Raw genomic sequence first — 23,783 nt, forward strand, 5'->3', positions numbered from 1 at the left:
GGGTGTTTGAATAAAAGAGAGATATAAATATAAAGGAAATGTATCAGATATGTAATGTTTCCTAAGAATAGTTTTGTTTTTTTAATAGCTTTATTTTGAAGGAAAACGTATTAACTTCCTTCTGTAGTATGTATCACATGACCTTTGGTATATGACAGGATTCTTCTGCCTTATCAATTCATCAAGGCTCGTTTCTTGGCTGGTTCTATTCTGCACACATAGGCCTGCATGCGGGCTACTTAATGCATAGGCATAGGTAAGTGAGCAAATAAAGTAAATAAAACAGTTATACATATAAATAAATGATGAAGGTGGAAAACTATTGTTCTGATTCATTGAGACTTTTAGATAATGACGCTGAAATGCACAACTTTATGAGAAGCTACTTAACATTGGCAACAGCAGATGTAGACCTATTTTAAAAGTTAATGAGTGACGCTTTGTGTTACAATGACACAATAATTTGCAAGTATTATCCATTTCCTCAAACCTTTTAGAGGAGCATGTCTATAAAACAATATCTTGGTTCAGCAAACTTACACAGACAGAAACCAAAACAAATCCGTAAATCATTTACAGCTCTGGTTTTATTGCCGCCTATGACTGTTTGATAAGGTGACAGTAGGTGTTAAGGTGAATAATAGCAGCCTATCCTTCTGCACATAAAGTATTTACATCTCCCTTATAAAACCCGGTACTATTCTTTGGATTTCTGAAGTTCAGTTTATGGACAAAAATGTGAACACTCACAGCTGTGGTTTCACAGCAGAACCAGCCGGTTTAACTTTTGTCGCCATGTTTAGATTCAGTGGTCAGGAAACCATTGACTCATTTTTTCTGAACGTACCAGCCGAGAAGATAAATAATTATTTCAGCCTCCTTTCTGGGAAGTTCTATCTCATATGATATCGTAAACTGTACCTGCCTGTAAACATTACCACTTCCGTGAAAAACACAATTTGTAAAGTTCATAAAGTCCAATTTATCTTTATTGTTTAAATATCTTGGTTCCTCTCTTCCCCGTGGAGGGCAGATGAGGACAATAGGAGCTCTGTAGCTGCTCTCAGATCAGTACAGAGATGTTGTTTATTTGCAGGATTGAGGAGTAAAAGTGTGGAAACTTTGTGACACAACTAAGACTTCTGCCATGATAATAAACATTTCTTTTGTTTGTATCAGTAAAGACATATAACTTGAAAGATACACATTACAAAGTGTTTCATAACCATCGTGTGATTAGTATCATGGCAGAAGTCTAATTATGATCTTTATCACTAAAACAATACACGCTTTACTAAGAAATTCTTTAAAAACATGTTTGTGATTTACTTCTGAAATGAGAAACAACTTTAAGATATGACAAAAATATTTTCCCAATTTGTAAACACAAAAAGCAAAAAGTGACTCCAACAATTTGTTTTGAGAAATGCTTTAATTAGTTTCTATGTGAAATCTGTCGAGGTTTGACAATAAAACCCTTTTTCCACCAAAAAAAAGAGAAGAAGATGGAAACATTAAGAAATACATAATGCAAATTAGTTTTAGTTGTGCAAGGTGTTATAGTTGATAGGGTTCATAAATGGCGGTGGGAGGATATTCTGGTATTTTACTAAAGCAAAAATGTCGTACAAAGGTGTAAAAGAAGTCATTACAAGGCTATTCAACACAGATTTACATTTGTATTATCTACACAATGTAGGCATACTTGTAATTTTGAAATATATGTGAGTAATATATATATGTGAGTATAATTATCAACCTATGATAAAATAATGATATATACCTCATAATATATATTATCACTCAAGCTTCCACCCTATCTGCCTTCAAACAAGCCCTCAAAAACACACCTGTTCAAACTCGCCTTCACCTGCTGACCCCCTGTACCCAACCCTCCACTACATGACTCGTTCAGTTGCAGCTATTCCAGTTTTCTTTTGTACAAATTCTGTTTTCTGTTCATTTGTTTTGTTTGCTCCTTTGTCTTTCTATTTTTTGTTTTGTTCTGTTTGTCCTATGTAAAGCGTCTTTGAGCATTCTGAAAAGCATTCCATAAAATTATAGTATCATTATTATCAGTTTTTATATTACAAATGTATCATATTTGTGTAAAATAATGACCTTCTCGGTAACTACAGGCTAGCTGTCGAATACCTGCAGTGAGGTAATTGCTGAGTAATGTTATAACAAAAATAATAATGTCCTACTTTGTCAACTTTCCGTGGCTAAACACTGTCTGTTAGTGTAACTTGCATAATGTATTTTATTATATCAGAATGACCAGGACAAAATATTACAGCAGCACTATAAATCCAGGTAGTAACCTCGTATACCGCTGACCGCTGGAGGTCACTGTAGCTCTGCACTAACATTCAGTCAGACTGCCAGTATGGGAATGTCACTCGCCATTTCCTCCAGTTAGCCGTAAAAAGACGGTTATATATCAAACGTGAAACAGATGCCACTGACACCATGTCACACTATAATGTGGCGAATGGATGCAAACTGGTCGCTGTGCTTCTCCTCTGGCTTGGTAAGTGGAGTCATCGCCCTGCTGAGACCGATCCCGTTAGCTAAACCGTTAGCACTAAGCAGGGTGCACTGCGGAAGGCAGGCTGACAGATACCGGAAGTCGGTCGATTTGGCCTTCAAAGTAAGGTTAGTTAATAAGTAGACAAGACAAATTGAATGCATTCCAGTTTGGAAAATATATTAATGAATGTTTTCACTCCAAAAAATACTCGAACAAAAATAAAAATAAATATTCGAGTTATTCTTCAGTGACAGCTTGGCCTTTGGTTTATATACATATTGAGTATTTTAGTTTTATTATGAAACTCAAAATGCAAAAAAAAAAAAGGTGGTTAAAGTAATAGTTGATAAATGGACACACCACAAATGCAGACAAACGTATACGACACGTAACTTAAACAAGAGTCTGTTTAATTAAAGTGTGTACGTTTTAGTGGCAGCAACAGCGAAGTCACAATACAAAGTCATTAATGTCTCACTTGAAACCAACAAACAGTACAGTAAAATAACATTTCTGGATGAAGTTTATAAAGAATGATGAACACAACCATCATGTGTTCTTTACATTATGTCGCCCTCCTTATGCGTGTGTCGTGTGATAACATACAACTTATGTTATGCATGTAAAGGTAATCAAATGTTTGATGTCAAAAAAATTGCTACTGTTGCAAATGTGCTTCCTGTAGAATAATGCATTGATATAGTTAAACAGAAGCATTTTTGAAGATGCTTGTGAATAAAGTTAAAGCCCATGCTGATTCTGCTTGGAGTGAAAAGTAACTTATTATTTGTCTGTAACCCCGTAAAATTATTGTCCCCAACGTTTAGCTCATTAGCATCAAAATAATTGTCTAGCAATTATGTAAATATGAAAAGCTCTGAGCACCCAGAGGCTAATTAGGTCTCTGCTTAGATTTACGATTTGGTGTTTAATACCAAACTTTAAGTCACCAAACTCTGATGTACGCTGCTGATGAATGATTAACGTGCAGGTTGTCCTGAGCTAACACAAGCAACACACCTAATGTGGATGTCAATCAATCACAGTCTGTACAAGCAAACAGAGTCCAGAAGTCTAATCAGGTGAAGTATTGAAAACACCTGTGGTGGGGTGTGTGTGTGTGTGTGTGTGTGTGTGTGGGGGGGGGGGGGGGGCAGGGCATTTAAACTAGACACTAGAAAAGGGTTTAAGACCTGGATTCATAATCAAATGTTTCAACAAACGCATATCATATCGTTAGTATTGTCATAGACCTTTCACCTTTCATATGAAAAGGCACAGGTGTAATTAATGACTTATGTGACGGCTGCTTTCTACACACTTTAACGGCTTTTCTGGGGCTCTCAATCATTGATGTTATTAATTACAATTGTGCTTTTCCTGCTATAACTGAAAGAGGCCTTTTGGCTGATATGTGTGGGAATATATAAATAAAATCAGATACCGATATGTACCACAGCGGTAAGTATCCCGAAAGAAATTTAATTTTCAATGTTAATAATTTATTTTTCCAAAACACATGCCTGTTTCTCGCCTCAATTTGATGGCATTCAGAATCAATTTTGGTGCTTGGATAAGAATAAATTCAACATCTGTAGACCAGTCTTCATTGTTATCCAGTTTGAAAATAAAGCGAGCATTGCCTCTTTTTTTCAGCCTCGGTATGAAGCGTTTTGTGTTGATGTTCAAGTCAGAAGGATAACTTTCCATAATGTCTAGCTATATCGAGCCCAAGACTTTAAAGAATGGCACAATTGCATTTCCCAGCCATATCTCAACCCTTGGCATAGATTGACATGCTTACACATCATTATACTTGTTGAATATACTTACCACAAGAAATACGATTCTGCTTTCAAGGGTCATGGTTTCAAAGTCTTGGTTATATCTTGTTGAGAGTGATAAGAGGTGTTGGTGCAGAAATAATGTGACTACTGCGTTGGATCTGCTCCTGCTGGGGGTACTTACACAATTACATGTCATGATCTGACAGAATGTTAAAAGTTGGGCCTTTTATGCATTATTATATGAATATATAGTTTATACTTTCTGCACTAATGTTTGTCGGCATTACTAATAAATGCATTTTGATTATGAAATGTTCCTTATCACCTCGTCAAGGTGCCTCTGCTGAAGACAAACGTACTGGCCGTGCTCATGTAAGTGCCACGCCCAGATCCTTGCTGTGATTATGCTTCATCAGCATGTGTCAGACTTAACGAGAATCCCTCTTGACTCTGTGCAGGCAGCAGAGTCCCAGGAGCACCCACCACACCGCTCTATTGGTGAGTGAGGGATTTTACTGCAGATGGTCAGTGACACGGTTCAGGAAAGCAAATTTATTATTTGGGCGATTGTGGCTCAGTGGTAAGTTGGGCAAAACACTTAAACCACAAATTGCTCCTGTAGCTGGTGTTTTGAATGGGCGTAAATGGTGAGTTGAGGTCCTGATGGGCAGGTGGCACCTTGCATGTTAGCCACTGCCAACAGTGTATGAATGGGTGAATGATGGCATGTGGTGTTCAAACGCTTTGAGTGGTCGAAAGACTAAAAGCGCAATACGAGCACAGTCCAGTTACCATGTGTCCTTATTGTGAGGTTTACCTGGCGAGAAACCGAATAAGTGTATTTCACAAATGCCCTGTTTTATTGCATCATCACGTCTCTTTGAGTTTTCTAATGTTTCATTGCTACCATGACAAACTGCACTGCAACTTTTTTTTAATTTTTTTGCTTTTTGACTGTTATTTATTTTAATTTTTTTTAAGTGAATCGTCATGATTTGTTAAAATCTTGTTTTCTTCTGCATTATGTTTTAATGCTTTTATGTGAAGCACTTTGAATCGCTTTGTTGAAATGTGCTGTACAAATAAACTTGCTTGCCTTTTCTGTGCCTGTTTTTTTCTCAGGATTGTCAGACGTGGTGATAGTGATTCAGAGTCAGAGGAACTCCTTCCATGCCCGCCGAGGTGGTCAGAGGAAGGTGGAGATTCTTCAGCAGGCAGCTGAGCTGGGGCAGGTAACATCTGGAAGGCGCTGATTAGCCCCACTGCTGGATTTAGGTCTTGGCTTTGGACCATATTTCAGAAAGAAGTACATGAGCACCTGAGCTCTTTAAAGCTGAGGTTGGCTACTTTGGAGGATGAAAGAGCGTCGGGAAAAATAACTTGTCATCATTGTAGCCATGCTATGTGGTGTGCTTGCAATAACAAGTCAGTAATGCTATTACCAGTTTAATTTTCAATGTGCGGGCAGTGGCTTTTTGAATTTGACTTTGAGTTTTGCGCTGCTGTGGTATTACATTGGTACCAATAGGTGTCCTCCTTGCCTTAGAGCTCCTCTCCCTACGCTGAGAGGAACCAAGCTCTGTCATACTGTAATCATTTACTATGGTGCCTGCAGAGCAGGTGTGAAAACTGATTTGTTATAGACTTCAGTAAAATGAGAAGACATACATATGGACATTTCTGTGGAGATTCATTAGCAAAGTAAATGTGATATGATATGATGTGATAACAACAGGATGTGATCTGTGATGTGACTAAAAACATAATTTTCGAAGAGAATAAGAGGTTTGGAAAGGAATTAAGGTAAAAGAGATATAAACAACATTCAAGAGAAACATTATTGATGCAACTAGTGGCCAGCGTATTGACAAAGCTGAAAATAATGTTTCTCCTGTAGCGCTCAGTCATCAATCATAATTTACAAAAACAGCTGTCTCGCAACTGAAAAAAGGAATATTTTTGTGGGAATAGAAAGAAGTTGTATCAAATAAAAAAATGTATATAAAATCGTGTGTGTGTGTGTGTGTGTGTGTGTGTGTGTGTGTGTGTGTGTGTGTGTGTGTGTTGAGTGGTGTTTGTCACAGCTACATGGACCATAATTGTAGCAAGCTGTTTTCAATGAGGGCAACTTTTGCATCATGCTTTTTTTGACTGACGTATAACCAGGTCTTTATTTTTAATGGAGGCGGGGACCAAGAACTCTTGCATGTTGACAGCTTGTTGTCTGACTGACGTATGGCTGTTTTTATGTTTTATTTGTTGACACTCGAAGGGTTTTTGACGTACAGTATGTAGACAAAATATGAGCAGCAGTACCTCAGTTTTGATACTCTGTTCACACAGATTCATGCACATACTTTCCGCATCCTGGATTTAAAGGGATAGATAAACATTTTTACAGCCTTGTCACAGGGCCGTTTGGTTACAGCCGTCAGTGCAGACTTTTACTTCATCACACCACTGCCTCATCAGCCAGCCTCATTATAATGCTGCTGCTCTGCTCAGCTCGTCTCACCCACATCTCACTGCAACCCGAACAGAAGATGGCAATTACAGCATTTTACACCTGAGAACCTGAGATCTGAGAAGAGGTGTGCTTGCATGTGAACTTTTAAAGTGTGGGAATCCTAATATTTTGTCCACATTAGATGTTGTACGAACACTACCAAAATGTTGTGTTCGTCACGCCTTAAACTGAAATAAATCAATGTTTTATCAGACACATCATATTATTTTGCCTTAATTGTAGCTTTACTAGGACACAAACGATACATCAAACATTCAGATTTTTAGCCGTGCGAGAGGCACGGCTCTAGAGATGATGAAGTTAATCTGCCGCTGAGTTCAACACCTGTTGCATGGACTGCTAAGACATGTTTTCATGTCCGCTCAGGTTGAATTATAATAACTTTGGTGATACCGTTCAACTCCAGGAATCAAGAGAGGTTATTGAAATACTGAAGTATTAACAGCTACATGTACATAAAGTATCAGAAGATATTAGTCATTGTGTGGGCTGTTAAATCTGGAAAAACTGTGCAAAATGTTTTATTCCAAACTGAAGACAAGTTGTTTATAATATCCCTTTGATTTTAGTTTAATTCAGTGTGTTTAAAAGCCAATAAGAATATTTTGCAAAGAGTAAAAAAACTAGTTTGTTTATTATTTGTATTCCTCATATGGCTAGCCGCCAGAGGATGACTCTGAAAATGTCACATTTATTAGGTACAGCACACCTTGCTCAAACTAACATAGTTTAATCCTGCTTTTATGAACATTTTAATGGTCAGTATTTGTTTAAACCATTTTAGCAAGATGTTGATTTATAATTTTAAAAGGTTTCAGTGTGTGGCGCTGTTGAATTGTATTGTGCTATACAGACCGGTGTTTTGTATTATTTTGTCCACTTCATTTATGTCAAGGAGGGCAGGCTAAATAATAAACACATCTCTGAATGATGCAGTCCAATGCGTAGCGAAAGGACCGTCCTGTTGTATTGACAATAATATATTGTTTCCGTCGGCTTAAATTTGCGTCATTGTCATAAATTTAAAAAAAATAACTTTGCTTTCTGTTACTCTTTGGCACCTGAGTTAAACATGGATGTAACTAATGAGGCACTTGTTCTCTGCCCGAACTCTGATGCTCACACTGACATTCATTGCAAACCTATTTATGGCCATATTTACATTAATCATGTCACGATCGTCAGTGCCAAGAATGACTCTGTGGATGAGATTTGTGAGTGTGTACGAGTCACTGAGAGAGAAGGGAAGTCGTAAAACAAGAGCCTCTAAATCAACCCCGTCAACCTGGCCTGCTTTTTCGCATGCCGTTGCCAGAACTACACCCAGAACTGTATGAACCTCCAAACAGAAGAATGCACATATGTTCTTCCTCCACATGTTGTTGATCAAAGGCCTCGCCAGTCGACGCCCACCAGGATGTCCAGGTGTAGCTCTCAGATCATGTCAGTGGCACCCGTATCATTTCCTCCAAGGAGTCACTCATTATAGTAGACTTCTTGTTATTTATTTTAAATATTTTCTGCAAACCAAAGTTCTCATTTCTTTATTTTTAGTTTCACTCGTAAAATTTAATTGGAGTACTTCTGTTCTTTTTTTGTGCACAGCATGCCATTCTGCACCCGAGTCCGCACGCACGCACGCACGCACGCACGCACGCACGCACGCACGCACGCACGCACACACACACACACACACACACACACACACACTCATTTTTAAACTTGAATTGTTTTGTTTCATGCAGGGAGATCCAGTTGTTCTTCTCCTCCATGAGCTGTTAGAGTATGAAAGGGATTGGATTATCATCCCGTTGCTTCCTAAGTGAGTCTTATCCACACACAAAGAGATGATAAACAAATTAATCCAATCAGATTCAATAAGATTTAGAGATTTGATGGAATTTAGCTGTAGTGATTCCTATGGGGTGAAATAAATGCGATACAGTAAATAACTTTGTGTGGATCTTTACAGTCTCTCTGCCACGTATGGCCAATCAGCATCCTGGTTTTTCTTCATCGAGGAGGAAACCAGCATCTCGCTGCCTAATCTGCTGAAGGTCCTCAACAGATATGAAGTCCAGGAGGTGAGACACCGTCTACTTGTACTATACAGACAGCTTTTTTTGCTAAATGAATGTCTTGGTGATCTAGTTTCCTGCACTGTTGCATCATAACTAATCAACTTTCTTTTGATATCACCCTGCTCCATGCACCTTTTTATTCCAACTCTGAGGAATGGTTTTTGGGTAAGCGTCTCTATGACAACGAGGCCTCCATTATCCACCACTATGCGTTCTCTGAAGACCCCGGTTCCTTTAGTTACCCTGACCCTGCAGCCGGATGGGCTCTCAGCATGCCGCTGCTCCAGAGGTGTGTGCGCATGAATGTGTCACTGATATGTTTCTCTCCTTTCTTGTTATTTTTTTTTGCCAAAGAGGTGACTTTACCGTGGCAGCCGTAAAGCCTTCATATAATTTCAGCGACACAATAGTAGACACCAATACCAGACGTGGTGTAGAAACTCAAATTAAAGGGATAAGAACAAGTAGCACATACAGTCCACAATGCACAAAGAGAAAAAAATGTCATCCAATGGGATATTTTTTGTCTATGCTTGACATCTTACATTCGATTGATTTTTATATCAACCTAAGAAATGTCCCAAATTAAGGTCCCTTCTTCAGAGGTTCCTTTTAATCTGTTGCGCATTGAATCAATCACCTCTACCACTGACTCCAGCCATCTTTCAAATCTGGAGCTTTTGCTATTTTTTAATGCAGAAAACACAGCACAGTATTCAAAAGGATTGCTGAACCAAACCAACAACTCAGAACATCCATAACTTTGGCTCGCTCATGTGCATTCTCGTGAACAATGAAGAAAAGTTCACACTCCTATTCTGCTGTTTCTCTTCTTTCAACATCTTTCACTTTCATGTGTTTCAGACTCGCTGAGCGGATCCAACATACGAATCTAAAGTCAGACTTCACAATCGACTTGAAACACGAGGTACTTTGAAACCTCCTAGGAGTGATATGACTCTAAAAAGGCAACTATTGTTCAAACTTTATGGTTGAATTTTACTTTGCACCTCAACAACTGCTGTGAAAAGCTTCGTCAGCCTTGTCTTCCAGTATGCTTGCTTTGATGAAATGCATGACAATATAACAATGATAGACATACTATTCCTCCTGCGACTGGCTATCCTTTTGTTAAAAAGCTTTCTATGCCTAAAGCATCTAGATCTACTATTGTTCATGCACTTCCCTACTTCTGAGTGAGACTAAGAATGTGTACTTTATTATATTTAAACAGAATTACTGTTCGAGGAACCAAGTAAGCTGTTGTGACGTCACTTGTCACTGGAATCCATTGTTTCACCGGTTTGAGGCTTGTAGTTGTTTTCATGCCCTGTCTTTGTTTTTTGAGATTGCATTGTACATTTGGGAGGAAGGAAATGGTCCAAGACTGACAGCAGTTCCAGAGTTTTGTACAGACACGAGAGACAACTGTGCAACAACATTTACAACCTACCTGCCCAACTGTGTATGTACAAGTCTTATTGTCTTTTGTGCGATGTCTTTAAAATGGCCAGTAAAGTGTGTCAGCTTGGGGAAAGTGGGGAAAAAATGATATATAATGTCTGCATGACTAGATTTTGGTGGCGGTAATTATCAAAAGCAGGACATCAAGGATATGTTACAGAGTTCCTTTTTATGATCTATCGTCTCAAATCACAATAATCAGTCATCCGTCCGGCATAATTAATGTCAAACAGTGAGTCAGACTGAATGCCGAGTGGAAACCAAGTAGACAGCAAAGTGGGATTTGTTTGACAAAATGCAGCAGAAGAAAGATGGTACACAAAACAATATGAAAGACAGAAGTTATAAAACCATCACATCTGTACACCTGCAATATAGAACAAAGATTTGCTGCATATGTACCAACGTTTTCGAAGGAATTACAACATTAAGTCGACCTTTTATTTGAAGCACAAACTATTTTGTATGCCAGAGTGGAGACGAACATGATTTCAATTATGATGTCACCAAATACAAGCTGGTATTGAAGATAACCAAAAATACTCTCTTTTCTTAACAATAACCTGCTCTTTAAAGCCCCACAACCAAGTGAGAAATATGAAGTGAATAAAAGTGCCCTGTTCCTAACTACTAAAATCACTAAATCTCAACTTTGTCAACTGATCTCGTGGCACATACGTATGCCATCTCAATCAGGCATCACCCTTCAGCCCCAGCAGAAGTCAAACACCCGATGTGCTCATCACATGAGGGTTGAGCTCCACTGCGGTTGCTCAGCCTGCAAGTGACTGTAGAAAACCCCTCAGGCGGTGAAACCACAAAGAAAGACAAATCAATGAACAATCTAGAGCTCATCATGTGCTTACAGGAATTATTAGTGTAATGCATCTTGAGCAAGTGGCTGGTGTTTATATTGATTTTTCTAGAAGAGATAGCAGATCAAACGGATACTAGAAATAAGTAACAACATCTTTATTAGTGTTGATAATTATCTGAAATAAGAGGTGACACCCAAACTGGGAAAAGGGATATAACTATTATATTTAATTAAATGTGTTTTATACAGCCACAAATCAGAAATAAGCCTTAGAGGGCTTTACAATCTGTACACATACAACATCTCCTGTCCCAGAACCATCACATCAGTGCAGGAAAAACTTTTTAACACGGAGAAAAAAAAGGAAAAAACATGTCTGACTGTTCACATTGACTATTCTGGTCAGCCTCATTTTGCCCTCTCAACTTGATTTTAAGTCTATTACATTCTGGGTATATTTTTATATATTCCAGCTCACACTGTGTTTGTGTTCACCTGTGCACGTTTTACCATTTGATGCTTATGAAGCGTCACTTTTTTTAGTAAAGAATAACATTGTTTTTCTTTCTCTCTTTTCTAGGGAAATCCGGTGTCAAGGGATGAAGTATTTGTTGCTGTGAAAACGTGCCGAAAATTCCACTCAGAACGAGGTGTGTTATTTATTGCTGACTCTTTCTGAAGGACAAAAACAGTTTAATTCATTAAAAAATAAATTCTTCTGCAGTGGTGCACTGCACCGCCTATTCAGACGTTTAACCTAACATGAAGTACCAAAACATTAAGGTAAAAACATTTAATTGCTAGAAAAAGTTCTGAATTTAAAATTCATTAAAGTACTTATTAGTTCAATGTTCTTCAAGTATCAAAAGTAAAGTGACCTGTTCTGCAGAAAAATCATACCTGTAACTGATTTTAATCTAAAAAGGAACTACATCCTTCAAATAAATGTATGGAGTTTAAAAAACCCCCAGGATATCCTCCTGATAGTGTAGTTTAAGTATGAAGTATCATTGTAAAGGAGAAGTAAAGAGTAACTGGATTTGTTTTAGTTCTTAAACAACGCTACTTGTGATCCAGACTGCCAACATTTACTCTGTTTATCTTTATCACAGAATAGATGGAAATGAAATGGAAAGCAGGACATTTAGATGCAAAAAGTTTTGACTTGACACTTTTAATTTGCAGCTGCTTTTTTTGTTTACCGCCACTTAACAGTTTGCTGGTCATTCGTTCGCAGTTAACCTGTCAGCTGAAAACTATCTTTTTAAATCCACAACTTCGAGACTGTCTGCTGAAATTACAGCAGGTTGTGTAATTATCCAAAACGTCTACGTCTGTTTTTCAGGTCAACCAGAGCCAGTGGTAAGGACTCACTATTTTAAAGTGGCATAAAAAGTAGAGGGAACAGTGTGTTATTAAATTGGCTGCTACTTTAAATTCAGGTCACTAGAATTGCAGAGCAAGCTGTCAGTGTTCCTAAGCAAAATAAATAATGTGTGAATACGACTGGCAGTTATCAGCGTCCTTGCAGTGTGGGACTCGCTCTGATTATGAGCTGTGTACGTGTCTCTGTTCATCCCTCTTCTATGTCTCCTCACCAGTTCCAGTTGTGAAGGCAACCTGGGAGAAAGATGCTGGGTTTCTAGAGTATTACAGCGATGTCACTGATGCCTCCATACCCACAATCAACCTGGGCGTGCCCAACACCGAGAGAGGTGAGCTGATCTCGAACAGTCACTCACAAACACTGTCGGGACCCTCAGGTGGGTCGCAGCAGATGTTATTAGGGTCGCCAAATACATTTGTTGAGTTTCTTCCAGAGGTTTTTATTTAACATTTATATCTGCAGTAGACCTTTGTGCCGCATGAAGAAGTCAGAATGTCTGTGTTGTTCTGATCCATGTAGGCTACTTACAACATGTTATCTAATATGAAAGGCTCGTGTACAGTCTGTTGGTTTTACTGGTGGGAAGGGGGAAAAAAGAGCGCCTGTTCACGGCGCCTAAATTCATTTACTTTGTCTTATAAAATATTTAATATGTGTGTAGTGGCCATTCTTTGAATAAAAACAAAAAAAATATGAATAAAAAATAAACCCAAATCAAAAAGCCACTGATGCACTGTAGGTATGTCATTTACGCAGCTAAAAAGAATGCAGGGTCCATGCGGGAGCTCCGGTTTTACTGATGTTTTATTGTAACTTAATGCTGCCTACCCCGTCCTGATCTGCTGCTGTTGCTGGTGCAGCTGCTTTTACTGCTGCTGCTGTTGTTGCTGGTAAAAAATCATAGGCCCAGGTGCATCATGGTCCTGTACTTGTCTACTTTTTTAATAAACTAGGTGCCCACAGCGTTACCCATTTGACACATTTAAAGACTAAGTTAACTATAAAAAAAAAACCCTATCCTAATAAATCTAACCTAAATAAACAAACGACTATAATTAAACAATATTACTTGTGAATGAAAATAAACTTATAATGTGAGTAATAGCTCCTACATTGTGTATGTGTTTTCAGTTACACGCGTGTATAATATAAACTTGTGATTCATCAAACTTCCTTCAAAATGCCTGAATCAAGATATTGTTACAGAAATGGCAGTAAGAATGGTCATCTGCTTTAAGGTTCAACTCTTTCTGCAAATTCAACACATAACCCACTCACCTGTGTTCTCTGGGACTTTGAGAATATGGTTTTAATATTTCAGAAATATTTCAGAAATCATGAATAAAGTTGTTCTTTTATGAGAATAAAGTAAGAATATTTTAGAAATACATCTAGTTGCTATATCGTCTGCTCTCTTTCTTTCTGGCTGAGACAAAGTTAATGTAAGTCAACCTCATGCCGGCCTAGCTGTGATTTTTTAATATGTGTTTTTAACACATAAATCAGAATGGCTGCTGCTCTCTAGCCGCACATATCTCATGAGCCTCAAGTCAGCTTCACCTTTTTCACACCTTTGATGTCGTCTCCCTGCAGGGCATTGTGGGAAGACTTTTGCCATCTTGAGGCGGTTCTTGAGCAAAGCGGTGCCAGAGGCTGATTGGCTACTCATTGTTGATGATGACACACTCATCAGGTAACTGGGAGAAGAGATTCTGTTTAAACACACCGTTCCTAATTTTTGTAATTTACAGCATCAACAAAAACATTCTGTTCAAATTATATTTCATTGACGTTGCAGTGGCAGCTTACTAAAGTAAAAGAATAATTAACGTCGCTTTTGAATATGAATGTATAGATCTTGCACCCACACACCCACACACACACACACACACACCCACACACACACAGGTCCCCTACTGGTTAATTATTGTTATGAACAATTCTAAAGGTGGAACTACTGACATCATCCAGCTTCGTGTCAGTAGTTTATGGTATGCATGCACCTCACTTCCTTCCTGTCTCTCCGAGGGTTGTTTTGTGTCCATCTGCAGTTTACCCAGGTTGAGGCGACTGCTGCAATGCTATGACCCAAAGGAGGCGGTGAGCCTGGGGGAGAGATACGGCTACAGCTTGCTTCTGAACGGATACAGCTACACCACCGGAGGAGGAGGGTGAGGCTGCGGTGGTTCAAGCAGTTAGTTTAAAAAATGTTCAGACGGAGACTGAATCAAATATGAATTTATTCGCCTCGGCAGGCAGCGAACGTGTCAACTACGAAGACGGTAGCTGTAAGTTATTAACAGACACACCATCTGTTTCTGTGTGAGTGGGTCTGTGTTTTTGTGCTTATCTCAGCGTCGGACTGAACTCAACTTAAAACTGCTGCTTTCTGTTATTTCCCTCCAGTCTTTCTCATTTTTCTTCTAATTTCCGATGTTTCTGAAGCAGATTCATAAAAAACCCGGGACACGGTTGAAACATTTGAATTGTCATTTCAATCTGTTCCTTGACTTGTAAACTTGATTACAAATTCACTTTGTCTAGAAGTAAGCTGCTGTGTAAGGTTTTAACAATTTAATAGTAAATCAAATATAGTATGACAGTGTTACATGTGGTGTACAGTACTATTCAGCAAATATTAAACAAAAAAAATCTACATTTCAGATCTATTTGAAAACCGTTCCCTTAATCATCGAATGAAAAACTTCATAAACTCTAAATATTATCATACACCAAGGATTAATCCATCTGTTTACAATAATGATGGATCAATTGACTTCTTGTATGTTGATTATTTAAGCATTTTGCACATGTAGAGCAACATTATCATTATTTTGGGTCATTATCATTAGTTTCTGGGGATCTGACAATAGTTAGTCCGTTATTCACTTGCCTACTTGTCTTTTTCGCCTCCACCCACTCCTGAGGAAACTGTACCTCTATGCTTCTCTACGTACACAAGCTCCCTGATTCCCTGACCTTGTTTTAAATGAAAAACGGGGGTGGCAGCGCTAATAGTATTAACGTCAAAGCAGGTGTTCGTGATACAGGGACATGCTAATAATTAAGAATATATTCACTCCAAGATTCAAGGAACACTGCCTCTTTGAAACACACCAGATCTGTACAATCATTTATTTCTATGGTTGCATGATGAAAAACAAAAACAGCTCAGGGAAATAAAGCTTGGATCATCTATATTTTTGTGGAGATGATTCCCTTTTTTAAATACCTGTGTTCTGTGTGCAGCATGGTCCTCAGTCGCGTGGCGGTGTCCAGGCTCGTTTCCAGTGGGTGTCGCTGCTACAGTGACGATGCTCCTGATGATATGGTGCTGGGCAGGTGCTTCACTTCTCTGGGTGTTCCCATCACACACAGTCCACTGTTCCACCAGGTAGGAGACGACACACACACACACACACACACACACACACACACACACGCACACACACACACACATGTTGAGATATACTCAAGAACGACAAGGTTTGATGATGTGTTTGGTCATCAGTCAAATTAGCTGATGCCGTCATGGTTTGTGGAAATGGCCGCAAATACTACTGTGACTGCACTGTGCAGAGGCAACTAAATAAACCAATGGGAGACAAATTTACGACAGTAACCTTTTCAGTAGAGTCTGATGATGCTCTGCCCTATTCATATTCCTCTTCCATTTAGTTTGGAAAAGGCAGAAAGACAGCCTTGTGGGTTAAGCAAGCTTTAAAAACAGGATGTTGAATTACCCTGGAGCATACCACAAGCACACGCACACGCAGACACTGACAAAACCACTTGTTCTTGATATTTTAGGCCCGGCCGTATGACTACTCTGAAACACTGGAGCAGGCCGTCTCCTTCCACAAGCACTGGAACATAGATCCTGTGATCGTCTACAAACACTGGCTGCAGGACACGCACCCACGAGTTGAACTGTAGAAGCACTGTGTGTTTACGATACACAACTCTAACAATACTGTAACATGTATTTTATATTTGCACAACAGCGTAGACCTAAAGATAAGAAAACAAGCAGCAAAACGTGCCCTGAAACATAATTCTTAAGCGCCTTAAGAAAAAAATGCATTAATCTATATTCTGTATGTCAACATAAAATCAAATGAGTGTGTGTAGTGTTAACGTGGTCGCAGAGAATGATCAACTAAATCTGAAACTCTACAGAGGTTAATGCCTTCATTTAGACTATACCTTTGGGATCAAACGACCTGTGCATAGACTGTTTGATTGAATCGGAGCAAAAACTGCTTTATTAAAAGCTCCAAACAACAGATAAACCTGCTGAGTGAATACACATTGTTCCCTGCCTCCACTGGATGCGTAGCTTTAAGCACCAGTGTACGCCGGGGATTTGCAGATGAATCTGTGTCTGTCCTTTTACCTTTAAGTGGTCAAATATCAATTCATGTAATGCAGTATTAAAGGAGCGATGACAGTAAAAAAAGGTCTCTAACGAGGCTACTAGCTCTGTGGGGCCACAACAGTGCTTTGAGTTATAATGCTCATGTTTAGCAGGTACGTTTACCGCGGTCAGCGTCTCAGTTCAGCCTGTTAGCATGCTTAGCATGCTGACAAAAATGACAGACTCGGAGACTTTACATTTCTCAAGAAGCTGGAGGTCTTCCTGTGGACATCAGCGCTGTCTATCAGCCGTTCTGGATCTGAAAGGGCTCACTGGTTTGACATGGAGCAACACTGGTTGCCACTTGGATCGTGAGAGTGGATGTCTGAGAGTAACTGCTGTCACTTTACTCCCAAACAAAAATGTAACCATGAACCCACATGTTTCATTTATTGAAGAAAGATTGTGTTAATATATTTGTGTGATCTGATGTCTCAAGACATACAGTGTTTATTTGGTTTATAAAAAAATATTTAACGATCTCTAAGAAGACCTAAAGTTGCAGACAACGCAAGATAAAATCAGGCAACAGCTTAGATTAAATACTGATAAACAGATACAAATACTAAGAATAGAGACAATTAAGAAGTAATTTGTCATAGAATATTATTGATGATAAGAACACTATAATAATTTATTTCAGTAATATTTTAGTATTTGTGTTTATTTTTTATTTGTATTTAAAAAACACTCGTGTTAAAAAATATGATGACATTTTTTTAGACATGCTTATTCTTTTTCTTACTGAGATTTCACAAAATATCAAACTGTCTGACCTTTAAATTTTAATTTATTTTATATATTCTGAAGCAAATTTCCAAATGCTGCATCAAACGTTGTGTGTACATGTTTGTATGAACTCTTTATATGTTTACCACATGAAATATCATAATGCAGATGAGTCTCTGATGGGGTTTTGTAAAATCTTATTTTTGAACTGTGTGTTTGTGGCTTTGTAGATTGGTGTAAAAGTAATTACAACCAGCTGGTTGTATTCAAATTGTGCAGTTGTTTTTATGAATATATAAATGTGTGTGTATGCATGCTGAAAACCTGTTTAATTACATTTTTCAATAATTTGAAAATAAAATGTTATGTTGAAAAAAACTTTTTTTGTGCATTTTTTTTCTTTCTTTCTTTCTTTTAACTGACAACAAGATGAGAGAAGGAAGACACAGATAAACCATTATCACTGTAGAAGGATCTCTGCCCCTCTAATAATGACAAAGACCACTACGCGGGGACGATATTTCATTGATGACATTGCATTTTCTTTCCTTTTGCCTCCCTGTGTGGATCTCATTTTTCCAGACTTGTCATTCTCATTGAGGCCAGAATCTCAAAAGCTGTGAAGTGCCTTTGTGTCGTGTCACCGTGACATGAGTTACTGTAGCAACAGGGACGTTCACTGCCCTGCAGGACATTCCTGTTGTGACAGTTTTGCTTGAATACTTTGTGTGATGGCCATGAAATATGCATCCTCACAGAAAGAATGAACACAGAGATTACTCTCTCTGTAATCATATCATCACTTACATTATTAACAGTTGCTTCAAACAAAGACTAAAAAAAGACATGAGTGATACCTTTTTCCATTTGCTCGCCTTACACTTACAAGTTGAAGTTTTTTGTTTTAAATTTCATGTCAAGTTGCAGCTGCAGGCATGTCCTATATTTCTGGGTCTATTATTGTGTTGCTGTTTCATGTGTAAATGTCTCTGTCATCTACACAAAAGTGGATCACTCTTTTCCTCCGGCCGCTTTCATTCACAGACACATGCGCACACACACGCCGCCATCATCAATCCACTGAGATGTCGTAAACTCCAGAGAGCTCTGCCTCTCAACAACACACACACAGGAGACGTTTGAATGCTGTCGCGCATGTTTCTCTGAGTCTAAATCAGCTGCGAGAGTCGGCGGCTGCATCGCTCAAGTTTCTTCCTTCAGCGCTCCGTCCCTCTTCTTCCAATTTCAACCGATGAACAGTCAATACATCTGATTCAGTAAACACACAGGTGGTTTTTATCTGCCTCTGTATTATAAGATTTATTTACCTTCATACTTGGTCTACCTGTTCTCCTGTCATTTGTTTATTTAGCTTTTATTACTTTTCCGATTCTTTAATTATGTTTCTTTTCTTTTAATGAAGAGTTATTGGACACAGTTAGTCAAAGCCACATCGTTGTGTGATTGGGAGAATCATATAAGCCACCGCTTATCTTTTCACCTCCTTTTCCACTTTATCTCGCCGCCATTTATCATATTAGAAAGCAGATATCACTGATTGTTAAAGACACTATCTGTGACCCAAATACAGAACTAGAACATGAGATCAACAACCACTTGATTGATGGATGATTTGATACATGAGATTAAAGTATCTTTAAAATGTATCTTTCAATAAGTGTTTCTCTTTTTTCCCTTTTCTTTTTCGCTTATCTTTTATCACAGAAGGAGACTCTGCCCTCTAACAAGTCACTCTGTATTATATATTGTCTAATATTCTCTTCTTGCAGGAAAAGAAGGAGCCACAGGACGTGTAGGCTCACATATTTTTAAAGCTTGGACGGTGGCCTTTGAGGTGCATGAGCATGTTTTGCAAAATGCATTCACACGCCATGTACTGACAAACCTACACGTGTTGACAATGTCCAATTATCTCGTCCGGTCACCTTTTGTTCCCATTTAAAGCTGTTTGGGAAAGGGTTTAGTGAATAGTCCATTTTTAATATGCTCATGCCAACAATCAGGTACAACTTATTATCTTCATATTAAATGATATATTTAAGGATGGCCCAGAGGAACAATTGATGCACAAAGCCTGACTTGTCCCTTTCAGACCACTATGCCTAATCACAGGATTCTCATTCTCAAAGCATCTTGGCTTTTTAATATTATCCTTCTGCACATGGTTCACTCACTGATGATCACTTAAAAAGGGTGTAAACACATCTTTTGTTTGCTTCTTTTGTTTGGGGGATGTTAGTGGAGCGTGATACATTTAGTTAAAACAACCACCCGACCGACCCGTTGGTTAATCACCAGGTGTAGCTAAGTGGAATGTGCACCAAGCGTTTCACTTGAAAAGATCCACTGACCTGTCAAATTGAAAATAATTCATCACCTTATGCTCAAGAAGTTCTGAAACTTTAACTTTCTGAACTTTCTTAAACTGTTAAATGCATAACAGTCATTCACTTAAAACACTTTCAGTATTGTTGCCACATGTGGGGTGTTTTTCAACAGTTCTTTGCTTTTTTTTTAGTTAAATAATGCTGCAAAATATAATCATAATTTTTACCCATAGGAAAAGAAGACGTGATGATGTTTCTTTTATTAATCAGTCAGATGATTTATTTTTTACTAGTATGAAAAAAGCTTGCTTCAGGTGATGTTTTTTTATTCTTACACAGTGCTAAAAGCCTTTGATGTTTATCAGAGGTGTACTGTATTGCTCTTAAAGCACACACTGATCACCTCAAGGATATGAACTGGTACCACTTCCCACTTACTTCCCATCTCCCTTTCATGTCTTTAAGGCACAGCTGCTGACTGACTTGTTAACAAACTGGTGATGCGCTTCTGAAAAAAATGTGGGAATTTTTTGCAGTCACTCACTAGGACATCAGCAGATGCTCCCCTGGTAATACTTTAGGCATATTTTGTGCTTCTTGCCTTTAGTTTGGTCTCCAGCAAGTAAAGCACGCACTCAGCTAGAGCCTTCTTAATGACATAACAGTGTCAACACATTTACAATACATTTTGAACACTGATAAAGCACTTCTTTTGGACCGCAGAAAGGGATAAATGTGATTTCTGCCATGGTTGCCCGGTTGGTTTGGGTTACCGTCCTGGAGCAGGGGTCTTGAGTTTGATGGTCAGCGTATCAGACTGTGGAGGACATAACAAAAACCATGACAATTGTATCACCGTCCTAATCTAAGGGATTGTATAGTTTGTCTGTGGCTGCAGAGCGTGTCGTGTTATTTTATATTACATGAGACTAGAATTACCACTGTATGTTTCCGCCAACCATTCATGTTGCAGTTTACATCCTTGTCTGTCCCAAATATCATCCTTTCATCAATTCTATCACATTAGACATTTGTCTGCTATTGATTTGTGTTCATTAATGCAAATTTTCCATTTTTTTTGTTTCGCTCAGCACGACTTCTAAACTAACGTATTCAAGTGCCTGCATCCTGTTATTCAGTCACTCGGGACGACCTAACAAGGTTAGTGTCAGGATCCCTGTCTAACCCATTGCATGTTTACCTCTGTTCTCCCAGGTCTCCTTACCTCATGGGTCTGTCATCCCTTTGTTTTGTTTGTGCCATGTGGTCGTGGCCAAGCATATCAACCCTGGTCCTGCACACCTGGGTTGTCAGTCTGTTGCGTCTACTACCCCGGTGGTCACCACTGCCGCTCTGTGTGATCATTTGGGATTGCTCTGGTTGTTCACTAACTTCCTCTCTCCTCGTTCCAGAGTACCTGTTGGCTGCTCTCCTCACTCCACACCACCGTCTGCCTCACCAGCCTCCAGCGTCTGCGCGACTCAACGTCGGCCCACGGGATCCACGTTGTGCAACTGCTTATTTTTTGTCGGACCTGGGGCTCCACACTATTTGGTTGGGAGTAAATAAACTGCCTTCTACTGATCTCTGTGCTCGTGTGGTCTGCATCTGGGTCTTAACATTGTGCTCCCGTGACAGTTAGGGTTACAAAAAATATCGTGGTTGTACTTAAAATAAGTCTGGTTAAGTTCATGCAACAAAATTAACTTAAGATTTAAGCAATAAAACCACTTAGTTTGGTTTAGGAAAACCTTTGCAAATGTTTCTTTTAATAACCACACTTTAAATCCCCGGACCAAGTGTACAGCAACGTGAAGGAGCCTGCAGCGCTGTGCCCGGGCCACACTATGGACTGTCCAATCACATCTCACGATCCTCACTGAACTGTGAACGGCTGCTGTGACTTCATGTCACGACCATACATGGACATTGTAACAATGTTGTAGCAATGCATAGAGTATAAAGATACGAGCAATACTATTATCATATTGTACCATATTTATCATAGCAATACTATTATCATATGTTATCATAAGAAAAATAAACTTTTCATTGTATAGAATAACTTAACTATGCATATGATAGTAAAAACATCCCGAATGTGGAATCTTTAAAACTCATTCTCAACCACTGGTCTCATGTTTTAAAATCACTTTATGTCCAGAATATTCCAGTAAAAATCCAAAGTGCGTTTTTGTTGTGTCTGCGATTTCATTTAGCGACAAGAACCAGCACAAGTAAGAATGGACTAAGATCATCAAAATGTATTGATCACTTCCTCCCAAGTACCCCTAAACCCAGCTCTCAAGCAGTAGCGGTAGCTCTTGGTTTCAGGGATCACAACTTAATAACGCTTAAAGGGTAAACTAAGCTCGCTAAAACTGGATTACAGACAAAAGGTCATGCAAGTACTTCCTAAAATTATCTTTTATGGAGGATGTGAAAAACACCAACTGGTCTGTGAGTCATGAGAAACCAGATTTGGCACTGAGTATATTTATGAGATTATGTATGCACGTGGCGGCGGAAAGGAAAGGCTCCAGCTAATGGGATCCAGTTAATAAGTTCAACATTGAGTCCATAGATGTTGTGCTAAATTTGAAGAAATCCCTCCGAGCATTACAGAAAAGCCGGACAAGAAGAGGTAGTCCTGTTCTGTTCCCACTGTTCAACCACAAAGTATTTTAGATCAGCTGGTGCAGGTTCAAAGAAACCACTATTTGGGTGTTTATTTTTGTGTCATTAATATCCACTGATATAAGAGAAGACAGTTGGGAGCCAAGCACATTTTTCTAAGTAAACACAGCACTCAGTCAGTCAGTGTTAGTGTCACATCTGAAGCATCTTAGTCTCGCTGATTCATGTGCTCACTTTGGCCGGGCTGGATGAAAATAAGGCAAGGCTAACAGCTTTCTTGGACACCAAACTGAGACCAGAGACGGCTCAAATGGCATTCAGATGAAGCTCTGGGACGAAGGAGACAGCCACATGTGAATATCATACAGACGAAGCTTTTCAGTCCATGATAAACAAACAGAAACAAGCAAGAAAAGAGGCAGACACACATGAGAACACAGGGCTGCCGTGCTGTTGTATCTGATTAAAGCAATAATGAGCTTACTAAATCACAGGACAATGGAGAGCTGCACCAGTTTGCTATCATAGCGTCTACATTTTAAGTGATGCTACACAAAACTAAAAGTTTTCTGAAAGTGCACTGCTTCACTCAAGGAGTTAGGTCATGTTTTAACTTTAACTCTACTATATTGATGCTTTGCTCGTGCAGAAGGCTTTGAGGAGGAAATAAATCACGTTCTCGCCAAACTTCTTGCAACTCTGCTTTTCAAAGGGTTGATTAACTGATTCACTTCATGTCGCCAAGTGTTTTGCTGCTTGGGTTAAACTCGAGTCTTTCTGTGTTTGTGTCCTTTGAAATGTTGGCCGCTGACACTGCTGGCTGTGTTATTTAGTCTCGTTCTGCTGAACTCTGCTTGAAATGCTGCTGCAACCTGAGCAAAACCTTTGATTGGTACAAATTGGTACATTTCCTCTCCTTTTTTTCTGTTTAGAGCAAAGCAGCATTAAATACATACTTCCACTCAAATCCTTGGTTTATGTAACAGCTTGCTCAGCCGTAAGCTTCTATCAATTATGTTCAACTGCTGCTTTTACGGCGTAAGATTTCAAAGAGAA

At 38.9% G+C, this 23,783-nt stretch overlaps 1 protein-coding gene across 4 annotated transcripts; it reads left to right on the plus strand.

Moving 5' to 3' along the window:
• The first annotated feature begins 2,376 nt into the window (after positions 1-2,376).
• On the plus strand, positions 2,377-21,659 carry b3glctb (beta 3-glucosyltransferase b). 4 transcript variants are annotated; one of them, XM_068601262.1, is made up of 15 exons: positions 2,377-2,533; positions 4,655-4,692; positions 4,779-4,818; positions 5,443-5,552; positions 8,593-8,669; positions 8,820-8,931; positions 9,081-9,217; positions 9,793-9,856; positions 10,277-10,393; positions 11,790-11,859; positions 12,811-12,924; positions 14,190-14,289; positions 14,648-14,767; positions 15,846-15,990; positions 21,503-21,659. In XM_068601262.1, exons 1-15 carry the CDS (start codon positions 2,473-2,475, stop codon positions 21,653-21,655), a joined length of 1,458 nt encoding a protein of 485 aa, XP_068457363.1. In that variant the 5' UTR covers positions 2,377-2,472; the 3' UTR covers positions 21,656-21,659. The 4 variants fall into 4 exon arrangements, with proteins under 4 accessions (XP_068457363.1, XP_068457366.1, XP_068457365.1 ...); XM_068601265.1 differs by lacking the exon at positions 21,503-21,659 and adding an exon at positions 21,182-21,262; XM_068601264.1 differs by lacking the exon at positions 21,503-21,659 and adding an exon at positions 16,407-18,120.
• Positions 21,660-23,783: the final 2,124 nt, after the last annotated feature.

This window comes from Clinocottus analis, unplaced genomic scaffold (assembly GCF_023055335.1).
Source record: "Clinocottus analis isolate CAN_PGR_092001 unplaced genomic scaffold, fCliAna1.0.p SCAF_5, whole genome shotgun sequence".
NCBI classification, from domain to species: domain Eukaryota; kingdom Metazoa; phylum Chordata; class Actinopteri; order Perciformes; family Cottidae; genus Clinocottus; species Clinocottus analis.

Coding starts and splice junctions, on each gene's coding strand:
- b3glctb (XM_068601262.1), top strand. CDS start 2,473: ATGTCACACTATAATGTGGCGAATGGATGCAAACTGGTCGCTGTGCTT. Junction 5,553..8,592: donor AGGCAGCTGAGCTGGGGCAG/GTAACATCTGGA, acceptor TGTTTCATGCAG/GGAGATCCAGTTGTTCTTCT. Junction 14,768..15,845: donor TACACCACCGGAGGAGGAGG/GTGAGGCTGCGG, acceptor TTCTGTGTGCAG/CATGGTCCTCAGTCGCGTGG.